At 47.5% G+C, this 14282-nt stretch overlaps 5 protein-coding genes across 5 annotated transcripts; 4 read left to right on the top strand and 1 right to left on the bottom strand.

Moving 5' to 3' along the window:
• Positions 1–6620: 6620 nt before the first annotated feature.
• On the top strand, positions 6621–8536 carry L199_008277 (uncharacterized protein; the record flags this gene model as incomplete). The annotated part of the gene is made up of 8 exons (XM_064893959.1): positions 6621–7419; positions 7467–7531; positions 7593–7781; positions 7873–7967; positions 8013–8082; positions 8124–8182; positions 8242–8407; positions 8453–8536. The coding sequence occupies 8 exons, from the start codon at positions 6621–6623 to the stop codon at positions 8534–8536; spliced, it is 1527 nt and encodes a 508-aa protein (XP_064750031.1).
• A 275-nt stretch (positions 8537–8811) lies between these two features.
• Positions 8812–9594, top strand: L199_008276 (uncharacterized protein; the record flags this gene model as incomplete). The annotated part of the gene is made up of 4 exons (XM_064893958.1): positions 8812–8890; positions 8995–9021; positions 9075–9334; positions 9382–9594. The coding sequence occupies 4 exons, from the start codon at positions 8812–8814 to the stop codon at positions 9592–9594; spliced, it is 579 nt and encodes a 192-aa protein (XP_064750030.1).
• Positions 9595–9601: 7 nt separating this feature from the next.
• Positions 9602–10399, bottom strand: L199_008275 (uncharacterized protein; the record flags this gene model as incomplete). Its single annotated transcript, XM_064893957.1, has 5 exons — positions 9602–9640; positions 9692–9877; positions 10053–10098; positions 10141–10173; positions 10242–10399. The coding sequence occupies 5 exons, from the start codon at positions 10397–10399 to the stop codon at positions 9602–9604; spliced, it is 462 nt and encodes a 153-aa protein (XP_064750029.1).
• Positions 10400–11192: 793 nt separating this feature from the next.
• On the top strand, positions 11193–12458 carry L199_008274 (uncharacterized protein; the record flags this gene model as incomplete). The annotated part of the gene is made up of 3 exons (XM_064893956.1): positions 11193–11623; positions 11676–12051; positions 12096–12458. 3 exons carry the CDS (start codon positions 11193–11195, stop codon positions 12456–12458), a joined length of 1170 nt encoding a protein of 389 aa, XP_064750028.1.
• A 110-nt stretch (positions 12459–12568) lies between these two features.
• L199_008273 (uncharacterized protein) lies at positions 12569–14131 on the top strand (the record flags this gene model as incomplete). The annotated part of the gene is made up of 8 exons (XM_064893955.1): positions 12569–12619; positions 12776–12866; positions 12912–13008; positions 13097–13196; positions 13280–13593; positions 13682–13718; positions 13891–13944; positions 13997–14131. 8 exons carry the CDS (start codon positions 12569–12571, stop codon positions 14129–14131), a joined length of 879 nt encoding a protein of 292 aa, XP_064750027.1.
• Between the last annotated feature and the right edge of the window lie 151 nt (positions 14132–14282).

Below are 14282 nucleotides of genomic sequence, written 5' to 3'. Positions count from 1 at the left end.
ATCGGACTCTCAATTTTGATGTAGATGAAGATGGTGATGCTCGTATGTTCCATGTCTATGCTCCTACTTCAACTGCTTCCGACTCCTTCATCATCGATTCCGGTGCGTCCCATCACATGGTTGGTCCCAATGTCAAACTGTCTAACGTCACGACTACCATGGTGAAAGGTGTCAAGATTGGAAATGGTGCTCAACTTCTTACCGCTGGTCAAGGTACTCTCACTCTCTATAACGTCCTTGTGGTTCCTGCTCTCACCTGCAATCTCATCGCTGTCAACAAGATCCCTCCTTCAATGAAATGGACATTCGACTGCTTTACTGGTAGTCTTCATGATAAGAACAACAACACTGTCATCACCGCTCCTTTCCAAGACGGACTGTACATCTTCAAGGCAAGTCATCTTGCTACCGCCTTCCAAGCTTCCGCTGATTCTCTTCACACTTGGCACTGCCGCTTAGGTCATCTAGGTCTGAGGGATATCATGAGGTTAGCTAGAACGGGAAGGTTGGGTAAAGATGTACTTGTAAATACTGGTCCTGAGGATGTATCAAATATCAGGTGTGATTCATGTGTCAAAGGCAAAACCGGTTGTCTACCTTCTCCACCTGCTCCTGAGGATACTCGTGCAACCGCTCCACTTGCCTTGTTACATATTGATCTATGGGGTCCAGCTTCTGTTCCTTCCAGAGGAGGTAACAGGTACTTCTTAACGGTCTATGACGACTATACTAGACGGGTTGACATTACTCTGCTTAAGGATAAGTCACAAGCTATCAGTGGTTTAAGGAACTTCATCAATATGGCCGAAACTCAACTCAACAGAAAGGTCAAACAGGTACGATCTGACAATGGTGGAGAGTTCACATCTGGAGCAGCAAAAGACTACTTCAAATCAAAGGGTATTATACACACCACCATCCCACCTGGTGCACATGCTCAGAATGGAAGAGTGGAACGGGCACATCTGACAATCTTGAATGGTGTCAGAACATTATTAGCTGAAACTGGTTTAGAGAAGACGTTTTGGGCAGATGCGGCAAAATACATCACTTTCTCTCACAACTGCTCACCATCTAGCAACGGTAAAACAATCCCAATGGAAGAATGGTTTGACAGGAAACTCAACTTCAGTCGGTTGAGAGCATTTGGTGAAAAGGTATGGTTCAGACAACATCTCAAAACGACCAAGTTGGATCCAAGATACCGAGAAGGTTTGTTTATGGGATATGAACATGATCACAGCATGTCTATCTACCGAGTATGGGATATAGAGAGCAGAAAGATGGTTGTGTCAAGGGATATTGTGTTTGCCAAGCCGGCTGAACAGATTACTGGAACTGATCAGAAACATCAACAATGTCAAGGCGTGTCAAAGGATAAGCAGAAGACTGTTGTCATCTCTGAAGAATCTGAAATTCCTGCCGAACCCCGTCAATCACCTAGAGTACTCCTCAGACAGCTTGCTCAAGCTGATGAAAGAGACAGACGAATGAATCCAGCTCTTGATGATCAACTGCGTGACTTGGAAAGACGAATGGATAATATTGGGAACATTGATGTTGAAGATCATGGAAATGGAAACGACAACAACCATAACGGTCAACCTCAACAGTCAAGTTCCTCGTCAACTCCACAAACCTCACCTATTCTATCTTCATCATCAGACACGGGAAGTATCGATCCAATGGCTATCACAGATGATCCAGAAACTTGGGGAATGGAACAACTTGCTCTTGCCAATGCTGCTGCTGCTACCAACCTACCTCAATCCTGGAAAGAAGCTAGAAGCTCGGGTGAGGGGGAGCATTGGAAGAAGGCCATGGACGATGAGCTGTCAAAGATGGAGAAGTACAAGGTCTGGAAAGTCGTACCAAGGGAACAAGCCAAAGGCAGAACTCTGAAAGCGAAATGGGTATACACTAGGAAGATAGATGGTGAGACTGGCAAACCGGCTGCCTATAAAGCTAGATGGGTAGCGAAAGGATATTCTCAAGTCGCCGGTATAGATTACAACGAGGTATTCTCTGCAGTCGCTCATAAGGATTCACACCGGGTGTTCCTTGCATTGGTCAACTACTTCAACTTGGACTGTATACAAACGGATATCATTGCGGCTTTTCTCAAAGGTGGATTGGAAGAGGAGATATATCTTGAACCACCTGAAGGTAGCGATATCCCGGCAAACATGGTCTTACTTCTGCAGAAATCACTGTACGGTCTGAAGCAATCACCTCGATGCTTCAATATGGAATTTGATAAATGGTTAAGGGAACAAGGATTGATTCCAACTGGAGCGGATCCTTGCTTATATGTAAGACGACGTGAGGGGGAATTACTCATGTTAAGTGTTCATGTGGACGATACTCTGATTGCAAGTAACTCGACTCCCGCTCTCACCAAGTTCAGGAAGGATCTTCACAACAAGTTTGAGTGTAACGATTCTGGTGATGCTGGTTACTTCTTGGGATTCAACATACACAGGGATAGAGCACAACACAAGCTCTCTATCTCTCAAGAACACTACATGGAAGCTCTACTGGATCGATTTGACATGTCAAACTGCAATCCTAGTCGATCACCTCTGCCAACTGGATTCAAAGCGGTACCTTCAACTGATGAAGAACATGAGGAAGCACGTCATCTTCCCTATGCTCAAGTGGTCGGCTCAATCCTTTACGCTTCAACAATCAGTCGACCTGATCTGGCTCATTGCTGCGGGTGTCTTATCTTGGTATATCAGCAAATGGAACTTGTCACATTGGAAAGCTGCCAAACACTGTCTTAGATATATCAGAGGTACAACCGACTTAGCCTTGACATTTGATGCTGAGTCTAGCAAGCAAGAGAGTAGCACTTGGATATGTGGATGCAGACTGGGGTGGAGACTTAGACACAAGAAGATCAACAACCGCATACATCTTCAAGGTATATGGTGGAGTTGTAGCTTGGAGATCAAGAAGACAACCAACTGTAGCGCTATCAACAACAGAAGCAGAATACATGGCATCAGCGGATGCAGCAAAACAAGTGGTATGGTTGAGACTGTTACTTGAAGATCTTCAACTTGGACTTGGTCAGAACCCTCTCCCAATCTTTAATGACAATGTAGGCGCTATCTCCTTGGCAAGAAACCCGGTCAATCATGACAAGTCAAAACATATAGAAATAAGACATCACTTTGTAAGAGAAAAGGTTTTGGACAACACTATCTCTTTAACTCATGTTCCATCTGCTGATAACTTGGCTGACATGCTCACCAAGTCCCTTCCTGCCGATACCTTGACTAGGCTTAGAAACTTACTAGGTGTCAACCAGAAATTAGAGCAAGGGGGAGTGACGGAATAAGTGCTCTATTACCGGTTAATTAGCCAGTTATTACATAATATAACTCGTCAGTAGTTTCCTACCCCTTGTAGTTTCATCCCTTGATGATATTTTCGCTTTTCTCTTTCATACTCTTTTCTTTTAGTTAACATGCAATGATATAACTCAACAGTTTTCTGTTCGAAAATTTTACGGACTATCCCGGTGTCAAGCGTGTCTGTTGGATTAGTTGAGGATGTCTGAGACCGACAAGTAGAAACCCTACAGGGGAAAAAAGTTCGGAATACGAGAAAAACGGTGGAAGGCATTTTTCGCTCATGCATGATGCATTCTTCATGAACTATAACCGTCCCTACCTAGAACCGATTGGCTAGAAGCTACACTGCATGGAAACTCAATCGGCCGGCGTCCTAGCCTCCTTGTCCTGGGCGTCTAGGTGCATCTGGTAAGCTACCGCTAGAAGCCATCGTCAACATAGTCATAATGCATTGGTGTAGAAACGAATACACGGATATATACAATGATGGGGGCGTAGAGATGGCGACGTGTATTTTACAAGCATGTGTGTGGTCATGAATTCTCATTGATGAGTGGTGCAACATAGCTGATTAGCGACGACACAATTGTGTGAGTGGCTACGCGCAGTGAATCATCGCATGATCTGAATCAGGTGTTATGATTTCTCATCGGATGTAGTGGTTTTCGAGGGGAATTATTGTTGGAACTTGCATCTCCTTGATGCACTTTCGACTTCTTATGAGTGTCGCTAACTTGGGCGTCGAATTGCCGGATCCGATCAAGTACAGATGTGGTCTGCAGGGACCGTCCTGTCTTGATATCCTGCTTTGCGCTGGGGACGTCCATTTTGGGAAAATCGACATTGCGACGAAAGGTTTCCGTTGGCGAGAGTGGAAATTGACGTGATGATGAGACGATGAGAGGGGGCTGAACTTTAGATTCTATGAGAAGGGAAGCAGTTATCAGTAATAGATCACAAGGATCGAAGATCGTCAACGACATAGACATCAGAGGCGATGAGCGCTTAAGCCTCGGGTGAGGTAACATGGGACCGTGAGAGAAAAAAGCACATATGGGAGCGGAAAACTTCATTGATAAAAAGATTTAAGGAGGTAGATTATAGCCGAGGCATCAATCATATCCACGACGATGTGACAGCTGTCCATAAAGGTGGATCTCGGAACACAGGAAGGAATGAAATGCTTACTTGACAAGAAGCCCTCGCCCGTATGTTCCCTAGCAGGTCGTAATAGTCCTTTGATTTCTTCCGCTGTTATGGAAGGCTTTGAGGGAAGTTGTTTGTTGCTTGAAAGCTCGCCAGGACGAGGATATATATGTAATGGGCCCGCTGTGGTTCGAGCTAGGGATCGATTTAGATGCCTGCTGAATTCCTGCCGAAAAGTACAATTCGTAGCAGTCGTGACAGGCAGGCGAAGCATTAGGTAGCAGCAGAGGTGTGATCTGGCGGTCGGGGCCCTTGTCACAAACTGAAGAAAGATGAGCTATGTTCTTGATCATGAGCCAACTATAACGTACTCACCAGAGCAAGTGAAACATTTTCCGTGCCACTTGAGACCTCTTGCAGAGATATGCTGCCCACCGAAGCCCTCATCTCTATCGCCTATGATGGGAAGCTGACAACGATGGCACACTCCTTTCGGAAAAGCTTCTGTATAACAGCCTTTACATAGCGTATCACCGGTAAGCAGTGGAGGAAAGTCATGCCTAATATTGGTCAGTATATAGCGCGCACCAAGCTCGACTTACCTTGCGAGATAAATCTTCATCCCAGATCGGATGTCTGTACCACATTTTCTGCATTGAGGATGCTGTACAGCACGGTCCATCACTGAGCCGTACACTGACAGACTACATCAGTTGATCTGCTGTGCCGCATCCACATCATTGGACCCACCTCGTGCCAATTCTGCATCAGAGGAGGCGGTGAGCGCAACATCGAAAGTCTCCGTCCTGGCCAAGCCCGGTCTCTGAGACTGACTGTTGCTACTTTGTGATCCATTGGTACGATAGCCGAGACTGAGTGGAGATGATGACAACGAAGAAGGTGATTTAGGAGTGGTATACCTGTAACGCGGGGGGGCGGGGGCAGGAGGGGGCAATTAGATTCACAAATCCACCTGGGGAGTAATGGTTCGGGACAGAACTCACTTGTCAGCCCATCGATCTGGACTACCCCTTTTCTGTGGGGAGGACAGCAGAGATTTAATGGGATTTGACCGTTCTACAATTACCTTGTCAATGTACATCTTGAATGACACGGCTAGACAGGACATACCGATTGCCCTGCCAGAACATTTGGGGCAGCGAGAACTCAGGTCTGCTATTGATGTACCACAGAGATGACAGACGATCATGATGAGGACAGATTCAGGATGTGGATGTGGCCGTGTACTCAGTCGATCAAGTTGATTGATGAGATGATTGCGGTGAACGGATGGCGAGTGAAGGTTGAGCTGAATTGTAAACAAAACCCCCCTCCACCATCAACCGTGGGAAACCACGATACCCGTCATACTACCGCAGTAGACTCGTATTGCATATATCATCTCATACTCATTCTCATCCTCATCGTGGTGACGATAACCCTTAGAGCACCGTCGCAAGCATCATATACAACATAACAGAGAGATGAGTGTGGAGCAGTGTCAGTAAATTCCCATCTCCAATCTTGGCGTGTCCATATCTGACCAGTGCTGCATCCCCTCCATCAGTTCTCAATGATATCCGATCCTTTCCCCAGGACATCAGTTCCCTCACCATTCCTAACCTCTCCGACGTAGACGCAGATCAGTTGACTCAGGGCTTGCTGGAAATCCTTCAGGAAACAGACACACTGTCTTCGAGACACGCCGTACTCCAGGCGGCTGCGCTACTTCCTCCTCATGCTATATGGTCGGATATCGCACTGAGATGGGTTGAAGAGCAACACGGAAGATTTCCCGGAACAGCTCGTATAGTAGAATACATAGGTTCTGCTTTAGCCCAGGAGGGGTTTCCTTCAGATCCTTGGTTAGAAGCTCTTGAGGACGACTCTCGTTCGCATGTCACGCTGAAAAGGATCTTAGTAATTTGGAGTGGTTTGAATTTTGACGTGAGTCAATATGTATTGTAGAGCTTCGCTGACAAGCAGAACTTCTTGGAATCTTGCACGAGAGCTTATCGAAAATCGCTACTGCGAATACCAATAGCGACGCTGCTTATTCAAGCCATCCTCGAATCCCCTTACGAACCATCTGATATCTCCTCCTCGACCCTCATGGCAACAGTCGCAGGGAGCTCATTCGTTGACATCCTCATCCAGAGTCTCATGCTGGACACCGGTAATCAACTATTCAGTATCAATCTTCGACTTCTCCTCGCTATTCTCCCGTATGCACCTCTCGTGCTTACCCCAAAGGTCCCCTTGCTGGCGATCGTCCTGGGTCGAGCAATATCTTGGCGTGACCGACCATTTATCGATCACACCTCGCCACCACGTGATGGATTCACTCGGACCGAACTACCAGAACCTTCTCTTGACTGGCAGGTCGCCCAATCGGCGGTTGAGATGGACCTCGAGCTTCCAGAGCACATGAAACCCCGTCGTATCGCTCAATTGTTCATCATCGCCATGTATGGTGCTTGGCCTTCAAACGTCATTGCATTTGTCCGAGATCCGGTATCGTACATACGAGGGAAGAGCGTTACTCCCATCTATGCCGTGGACTGGGAGAAGGTCTGGACACCTGGGGTCTTAGCTACGAGATTGGAGCCTTTGATTCGAGATTTCCGACTCCATCCATCGTTGGTCGTCTTCACATCAACCGCCGAGCTTGCTGACGAGAAGCGCTGGGAGAGAATCGATGCCGCCGAGTTCATAGCCCGTTCGCAAGCTTTATCCAATTCCGATCAGCAAGGTTTCACGGGTGCCGGACTCTTCGAACAGGATGAACAGTCTGCGCCTCCACAGGTGGATTCGGCTTCGGCGAATCTGGGTAACAGGTTAGCGAAGGAGAATGAGCTGTTGAGATTGGAAGCCAAGTTCACAAGTAGAGTGAGAAGGCAGTATTTGTATCGTAAGTCATATGCGGGACGAATTTGCTCAAAGCTGAACATCATCTAGACATCGGCCGGCTACACAAAACGTCTTTACGACTGAATAACGATGAAGCTGAAATACATAGTTTTGTGAGTGATAAGGATCATTGGGCTAAGCTGACAATCTTAGGTGAATCGATTGAAAGCTCAGGCTGGACAGATCGCTGAACTTACCGCTCAGCTCTCTCAAACGAGGACTGAAGCATCTCAAGCTCAGCAGAAGCATGTCAAATGGCAAGGGCAACTGCGAGAGAAGGTTGCTTCGTTTCGAGAGGAGAAAGCGACTTGGCAAAAGGAGGCGGCCCATATACGTGCGGAGCTGAGTGAGGCACGAGCAATGGTCAAAACTCAGCGCGAGGAGCTTGCTGAAGTGAAGAACGAGTGAGTGCTCGAGAGGAGATCGTGCTGACAGCTATCGCAGACGGTTCAAGTTGCAGAACCGACTTACCGAAGCCGAACCCAAGATTAGACATATATCTGACTACGAGACAAGGATGAAGCAGCTCACAGAATCGCAGCGGTTATGGTTAGTCTGTCGAGAGTTTGGCGGATTGCTAATAGTGCTACATAGGGATGAGGACGTACAGCGGTGTAAGAACGCTCTGCAAGAGGCTGAAGCTGCCAAAGCTCGGGTTTATGAGGTAAGTCATGTATCTCATATTTTTCGTTAACGGTTCGTCAGCTGGAACAGATGCTACGAGCGAGCCGACAAGAAACGATTGAACAGTCCCAAGCCATAGGGTGAGAGTGGACACGGTTTGTTTGGTGATGGTTCTCACTCTGACCGATCCCTATGATAGTGTGTTGGAACGAAAGATACCAACCATGCATCAGGTTAAAGCGGAAGAGCTCGATAAAAGTTCAGCACCGACTCCAATAGCAGCTCCGAAAGACTTGGATGTATATATCGCTTTGCTAGAGCAAGCTAAGAAGCGCACGGATGAGCTGGAAAGGGAGAATTTACAAGTGAGTTGTACATAGGCGTCGACTTGCTCTGACCATACCACATAGTTGCGCGATAATTTGTCAGTCGCTAAGCAGGAGACTAGGGTCGTGGATGGTGAAATGGATAAATCGTTCATGTTTGGTCAATGAGCGAGCATGTTTACGTGTTTGATGATTGTGTGTATATAAACATTGTATGTATGGATCTATGTCTTAGCGTGAAGTCATGAAAGGATGGACCCTTGTGTGCGTGCATTTCTGTCCGACAAACATCATCGGTCACTCAATATCCATCACTGAAAAGTGCAAGGTTGAATGATCATCTATATATCCATCTTGCCACCTGTCCCATCATCAGGCTGAAATTGAAGGCATCTCCCTGTCACCGTATCTATCCTTTATCAATATCATGCTACCATTCAAACATGACTGACGCAGCGAACGAAGAACTACTGACTTATTATGAGATTCTCCGAGTGGACGAGGACGCCGAGCCAGGTGAAGGTGAGTCGATAGGCAAGCCAACCGTCACTGATATACAGTACGCAAAGCATATCTTCGGATCGCCCAAAAGTGTCATCCCGACAAATGTTTGGATGACCCGTTAGCGAAGGAGACGTTTCAGGAGCTGCAGAGTGAGTAGTACAGGCCGTTCTCCAACGTTACAGATCACTGACTATTGCGGTAGAGGCGTATGAAGTATTATCGGATCCTGAAGAGAGAGCGGCTTACGATGAGAGACTGGATAAGCTTCGGAATCCTGTCTTGCCGCCTCCAATGCCGAGCTCCTCCTATTTTGTCTCTGAAGCAGAGTTTGCGCCACCCACCCGCATACCAGCAAGACCTCGATTCGCTCAACCTCCCCCTTATCATCCGCTGTTTAACATGCTGATTATCATATCACCTGACATTGTTTGGGTCAAAGCAAGGCTGTCTACAAGAGTCCATGTGAGTCACTTATCTACAAGAGTTATGATACTGATATAATATAATAGCATCCGCAAAAAAGCCTTCATCCTTACTGGCGACCGATTGTGGAACGAGTGCCCATCCCTCCGCCCCCTCCTCCTCAATTCCGTCCTTTCCCTTCTTCGATTCCACCCCTGCCCAGGGAGTATGTACAGAGAGTCACGGTAGATATGGAGGTTCATATGGCGAGAGTGAGATGGTTGGCTGAAGTAAGAGCGAGAGGTGGAGGGTGTCGATAAGAGATATTTAGACTGATCTCATGGCCTGTTCCGTCAGGTCGATCACCTAGTATACAGTTTCAGTATCAGTATATGTCATTTAAATTATATGGCTCACCTTCTGGATATCTGGTCTTTGTTCTGGATCCACGATAAGCATAGCGTCGATGAGAGACACTAGTGACTGAGAATATCCTCCTGGGTGCTTGTAACGTCCACTGCCAACAGCCATTGCGATGGATGTGCCGTCTACCTCGAAAGGTGAATGGCCATACGCAACAGCGAAGAGAGTACAGCCGAGCGACTGAAGCAGTCAGCGCAGATGCATGATTTGCATGACTCACCCAAATATCCACCTTCTCATCCAGCATCTTACCGGTCTTGACATCGAAAAGCTCCGGAGCTCGATATGGCATAGAGGAGTGTTCGCTTGCGATGTCCTGACGGTGTTAGTCTAGTTAAACACCATGACAACTCACCTGTTCCAGCAGAGCCTGCTGCCTTGTTTCCACGTTGATACGAGCTCTGGGAAGCAGTCAGCGAGGGCTCCGAAGTCTTTCAACTTACTTGATCGTAGAACCAAAATCCATCAGGACGGGACTTCCGTCATCGGCAATCATGATGTTTCTGTGATTATCAGCAAATATTTCAGCACACGTGAGACGTACGCTGGCTTGATATCCCGATGCGCATATGGTATCAGTTCTCCTTCCTCAGCATTGGCTAATTCATCGTCATGATCAAAGACCGGTTCGCCCACTAAGGGATCATCTTCGCGGGTGGGAGGATATGATGCTGCGACAGCGGGCAGGTGGTAGTTGTGCATCGCGCGAACACTGGTGGATTAGCCATGTGAGGGTTTCAGTAAGACTCACGCTAGGCAGGTTCCATGGAAAAGTTCCAGCAATTTGCGTTCAGGCATACGATTTCCAGTGACAGACGATGCAGCAATGGCATCTTGGAGATTGCCTCGGGAATAGTAAGGAAGGAACCTGTTCTGTCAGCAGAGGTCAAAGAGCATGTGTAACTCACAGGTAGATGATCTTGCCCTCGCCTCCTTCATCTTGCACGACCGCTGAATCAAGTATCTTGATGATATTGGGATGTCGGAACCGTCTGTATGCCTCTACTTCACGCATAGCCTCCTTGACACCTTCTTGTCCTGAAGTGATCAGAATTTTTTTGAGGGCGTACAGACGATCAGAGGATAGATCACGGATGAGGTATACAAATGAGAAACCCCCTTCACCAAGCAGTTTCTCTATCTTGTATTGACGTCCGTTGATCTTGAGGGATGCATCGCTGGTAAGAGGGAAGTTGAGCGAGAGCATGATGATTGTACACACTTACGGTTTGCAAATACACTGAATGTCAGCTGCTTGCTACGGTTGTGAAGGCTCACCTGAGTCAACGTCACGACTGCATCCCGAGCATAGAACTTGAGTCGATCTAATGCTATAGCGAGATTATCGTTTGAGTTCATGATGAAGTGAGTACTGAGGTCATGAATGATGGGAAGGAGAAAGAAATCAAAAGTCAAAACAGTGAAAGGTCGCGTTGAACCTTTTGTGGGATTATCCTTCTTCTTGCTCTTTGTCCATTGTCCGTATGATAGAATCATGTCAAGACCACCATTCCCTTCGGGTTGGTCTAGTATCCCACTGAGTCTCAAGAACCTCACTCTGGCCAACTCACTACCTGTCGGGCAATCGTTCCTATGGCACAGGCATGCTATAGCGTCGTCGACGCCTGGCAGTCCCACGGAAGAATTCTCAAGAGCCGTCGATAACCCTCCCCGAGTCGTCTGCCTTCGACAATCTCCAAGTCGTCTTTATTATGCTGCAGTATACCCAAATGAGCACGATGCATTAGCAGATCAGAGAAAAGGTATCACCAAGGATTGGGTCAACGATTACTTTCAGCTGAAGGCTCACCCGGAGCTGGAGAGGATGTATGATGATTGGAGAGCCCGAGATCCGGAGCTGTTCGGCAAGGTGGAAGTGAATGAACGAGCAGTGGGAGTAAGGGTTCTTCGTCAAGACCCATGGGAGTGTCTCATATCGTGAGTGATGAGACTTTGAGGAAGCATGCTGACAAAGTAGGTTCATCACATCTACCAACAATCATATACCCCGTATCACGTCTTTGTTACATCGTTTCTCCCAGTCGTTCTCGCCTCCTCTCCTGACTCTTCATAATCCGGACAACGATGGTGAAACCACTTATCATCTGTTTCCAACTCCCACCGCTCTTCCCACAAATCTTGAAGCTTTGTTGAGGTCGATGGGTTTCGGATATCGTGCCTCCTTCATCGAGTCTAGCTTGCAAACCCTAGAGGAAGAGTTCAAGGAGGAAATCGAAGCAGGTCTTCTCAGATGGAGGAATCAAGACGTGGATACAGTTAGAGGAAAGCTAGTCGCTCTAAAAGGTGTGGGACGTAAAGTCGCAGATTGTGTAATGCTCATGTGCATGGACAAGGTGAGTGAGGAGTATGGAAAGGTGCAAGCTGAAGAGATACTCAGCCGTCACTCATTCCCATCGACACTCATGTCGCGGCCATTGCTGCAAGACATCCTGCCTTCCCATCGCGGCTTCGCAACAAGCCAATGTCGAAGCAGGTATACAATGAGACTCAGCAGTTTCTGCTAGACAGATGGGGTCCAATGGGAGGATGGTGTCAGGCAGTCATGTTCGCGGCGGACCTGCCAGAATCCAAATCAACAGTCAAAGTCGTAAAGACAAAGGTGGAATCGTCTCTCACTGTGAAGAGGAAGCTTGAGGATGTCTCACCGACACTGAATCTCAAGAGGACCAGAAGTGCGACACATCTCGAACTCCAGCAGACAAGGACGATCGTGACGGAAGAGGTGAAGATGGAGGAGTAGATTTCGAAATAAGCATTATGATGTCATTTATGCCTGGTGATCTTTCGTTATATAACAAGTTTGTATTTGTGCATTGTTCATCGTTCTCTTTTCATTATTATCGTCCAAGCATGTTGCAATCTGCATCTGAGATCCTGTCTACTACCTGGTCTGCCGTCGAGGTGAGTTGAATCATGAACTTCAGCAGAGCTGACCATTAGGCTTCGATCTCGGTTATTCTTGTCTTAGTTTATGGGTTTTTCGCGAGCAAATGGAAATTACTCTCTCCCGAGGGCGAAGAGGTGAGCTGATATGGGAGAAACAAAGCTCACGAGTAGAGTGCTTCCAAGCTATGTGTGACTCTTTTCCTACCTGCTCTTCTATTTTCGGAGATCGGCCCTCTCGCATCTTGGGATAACTTGAAAGACTGTAAGTTCACAATGTGCACACAACCATGCTGATGCTTTTCGAAAGATTGGGTCATTCTCGCTTATGCGGTAGTTTTCCAACTTATCTCTTGGATCGTTGGTGCGATCGGGGTGATTGCTTTCGGTATGCCGCAGTGGATTATGTGAGTCGATCAGCTCCCGGGCTTCGCTGACGAGCAGTCCATGCATGGTATTCAACAACGCAACGTCCCTCCCGCTACTCTTGTTCAGCTCTCTGGGCAAAAACGGCACGTTATCACCTTTGGTCAAGAACGACGATCTCGATGCGGTGCTAGATCGAGGTCAGGTCTTCCTTCTTATAAACGCACTGGTGTGCAATCTGACCCGATTCTCCTTCGGTCCAGGTACGTAAAGATGAAGTAGGCACAAAGCTGACAATTAGTGATGATGAAGAAACACCCTCTTGATATACCCCATCCCTGGTCTCATTCGGAATCCCCTCATGCGATCAAGAAGGTGCGAGAGGTCCTCAACGAGGATCAAGATCATCCTGCCATCGAGCCGTACTCTGGGGACAACGAGAATGCACCACTGCTCCATCAAGCAAGACAACACGGCAAGAAGGGCTGGAAGATCGCCAAGATCTTGCAACAGAGCTTGGCAGGCTTCATGAATCCGCCCATGTACGGTGGACTTGCGGCAATCGTTGCGGGGCTCATCCCGTTTCTCCACAACTGGTTATTTCAGAAAGGAGCTTGGCTTAGTCCGTGAGTGTTGTTCTGAGAAGTATTGAGCTGAGATAGTAGCCTGTCCGATTCGATCGACAAGATCGGAAAGCTATACGCTGCCTTGCAGATGCTCGTCATCGGTGCCCATCTCAAGACGAAGAAAGGTTCGAGACCACCCATCTTCCCTCTGATCTACCTCTTCATATTCAGGTTCATTGTAATGCCGGTGATCTCTATCAGTATGGTTTATGGAATCCGTAAGGCTGTCGGCGACAAGATTTTAAACGATCCGGTTTTGGTGAGTTCTGGCGAGTGCGACATGACGCTGATGTACAGGATTTCATCATGATGCTTGCTCCTGTCGGACCGCCGGCTCTTACTCTAGCTGCAGTGAGTTATAGCATCGAGCTTTGTGCGCCAATCCCACTGATTTGCTATTCAGATTGTCGAAATGTCGGATACCGATGAGGATGTGGAGACTGCGGTTGCCAAGACGATTGTCATTTCCTACGCTCTCACACCGCTGATCAGTGTCAGCGTCACAGGGGCTCTGCAAGTGGTTGAGAAGCTGTACTAGCGTATCTGCATAACACATTGCCATGCCACTGCATCATGAAATCGGAACCAGGCGAACGAAAAGATGCGTGTAATGGGAACATTGGGAACATTGGGATTGCCGTTCGCGGTGTTTTGACGGACTGATGCCGGGGGTCAGGCACGAGACAACT

The sequence above is a fragment of the Kwoniella botswanensis genome, chromosome 3 (assembly GCF_036426115.1).
Source record: "Kwoniella botswanensis chromosome 3, complete sequence".
NCBI classification, from domain to species: Eukaryota; Fungi; Basidiomycota; class Tremellomycetes; order Tremellales; family Cryptococcaceae; genus Kwoniella; species Kwoniella botswanensis.
This window is presented reverse-complemented; position numbering and strand designations above follow the sequence as displayed.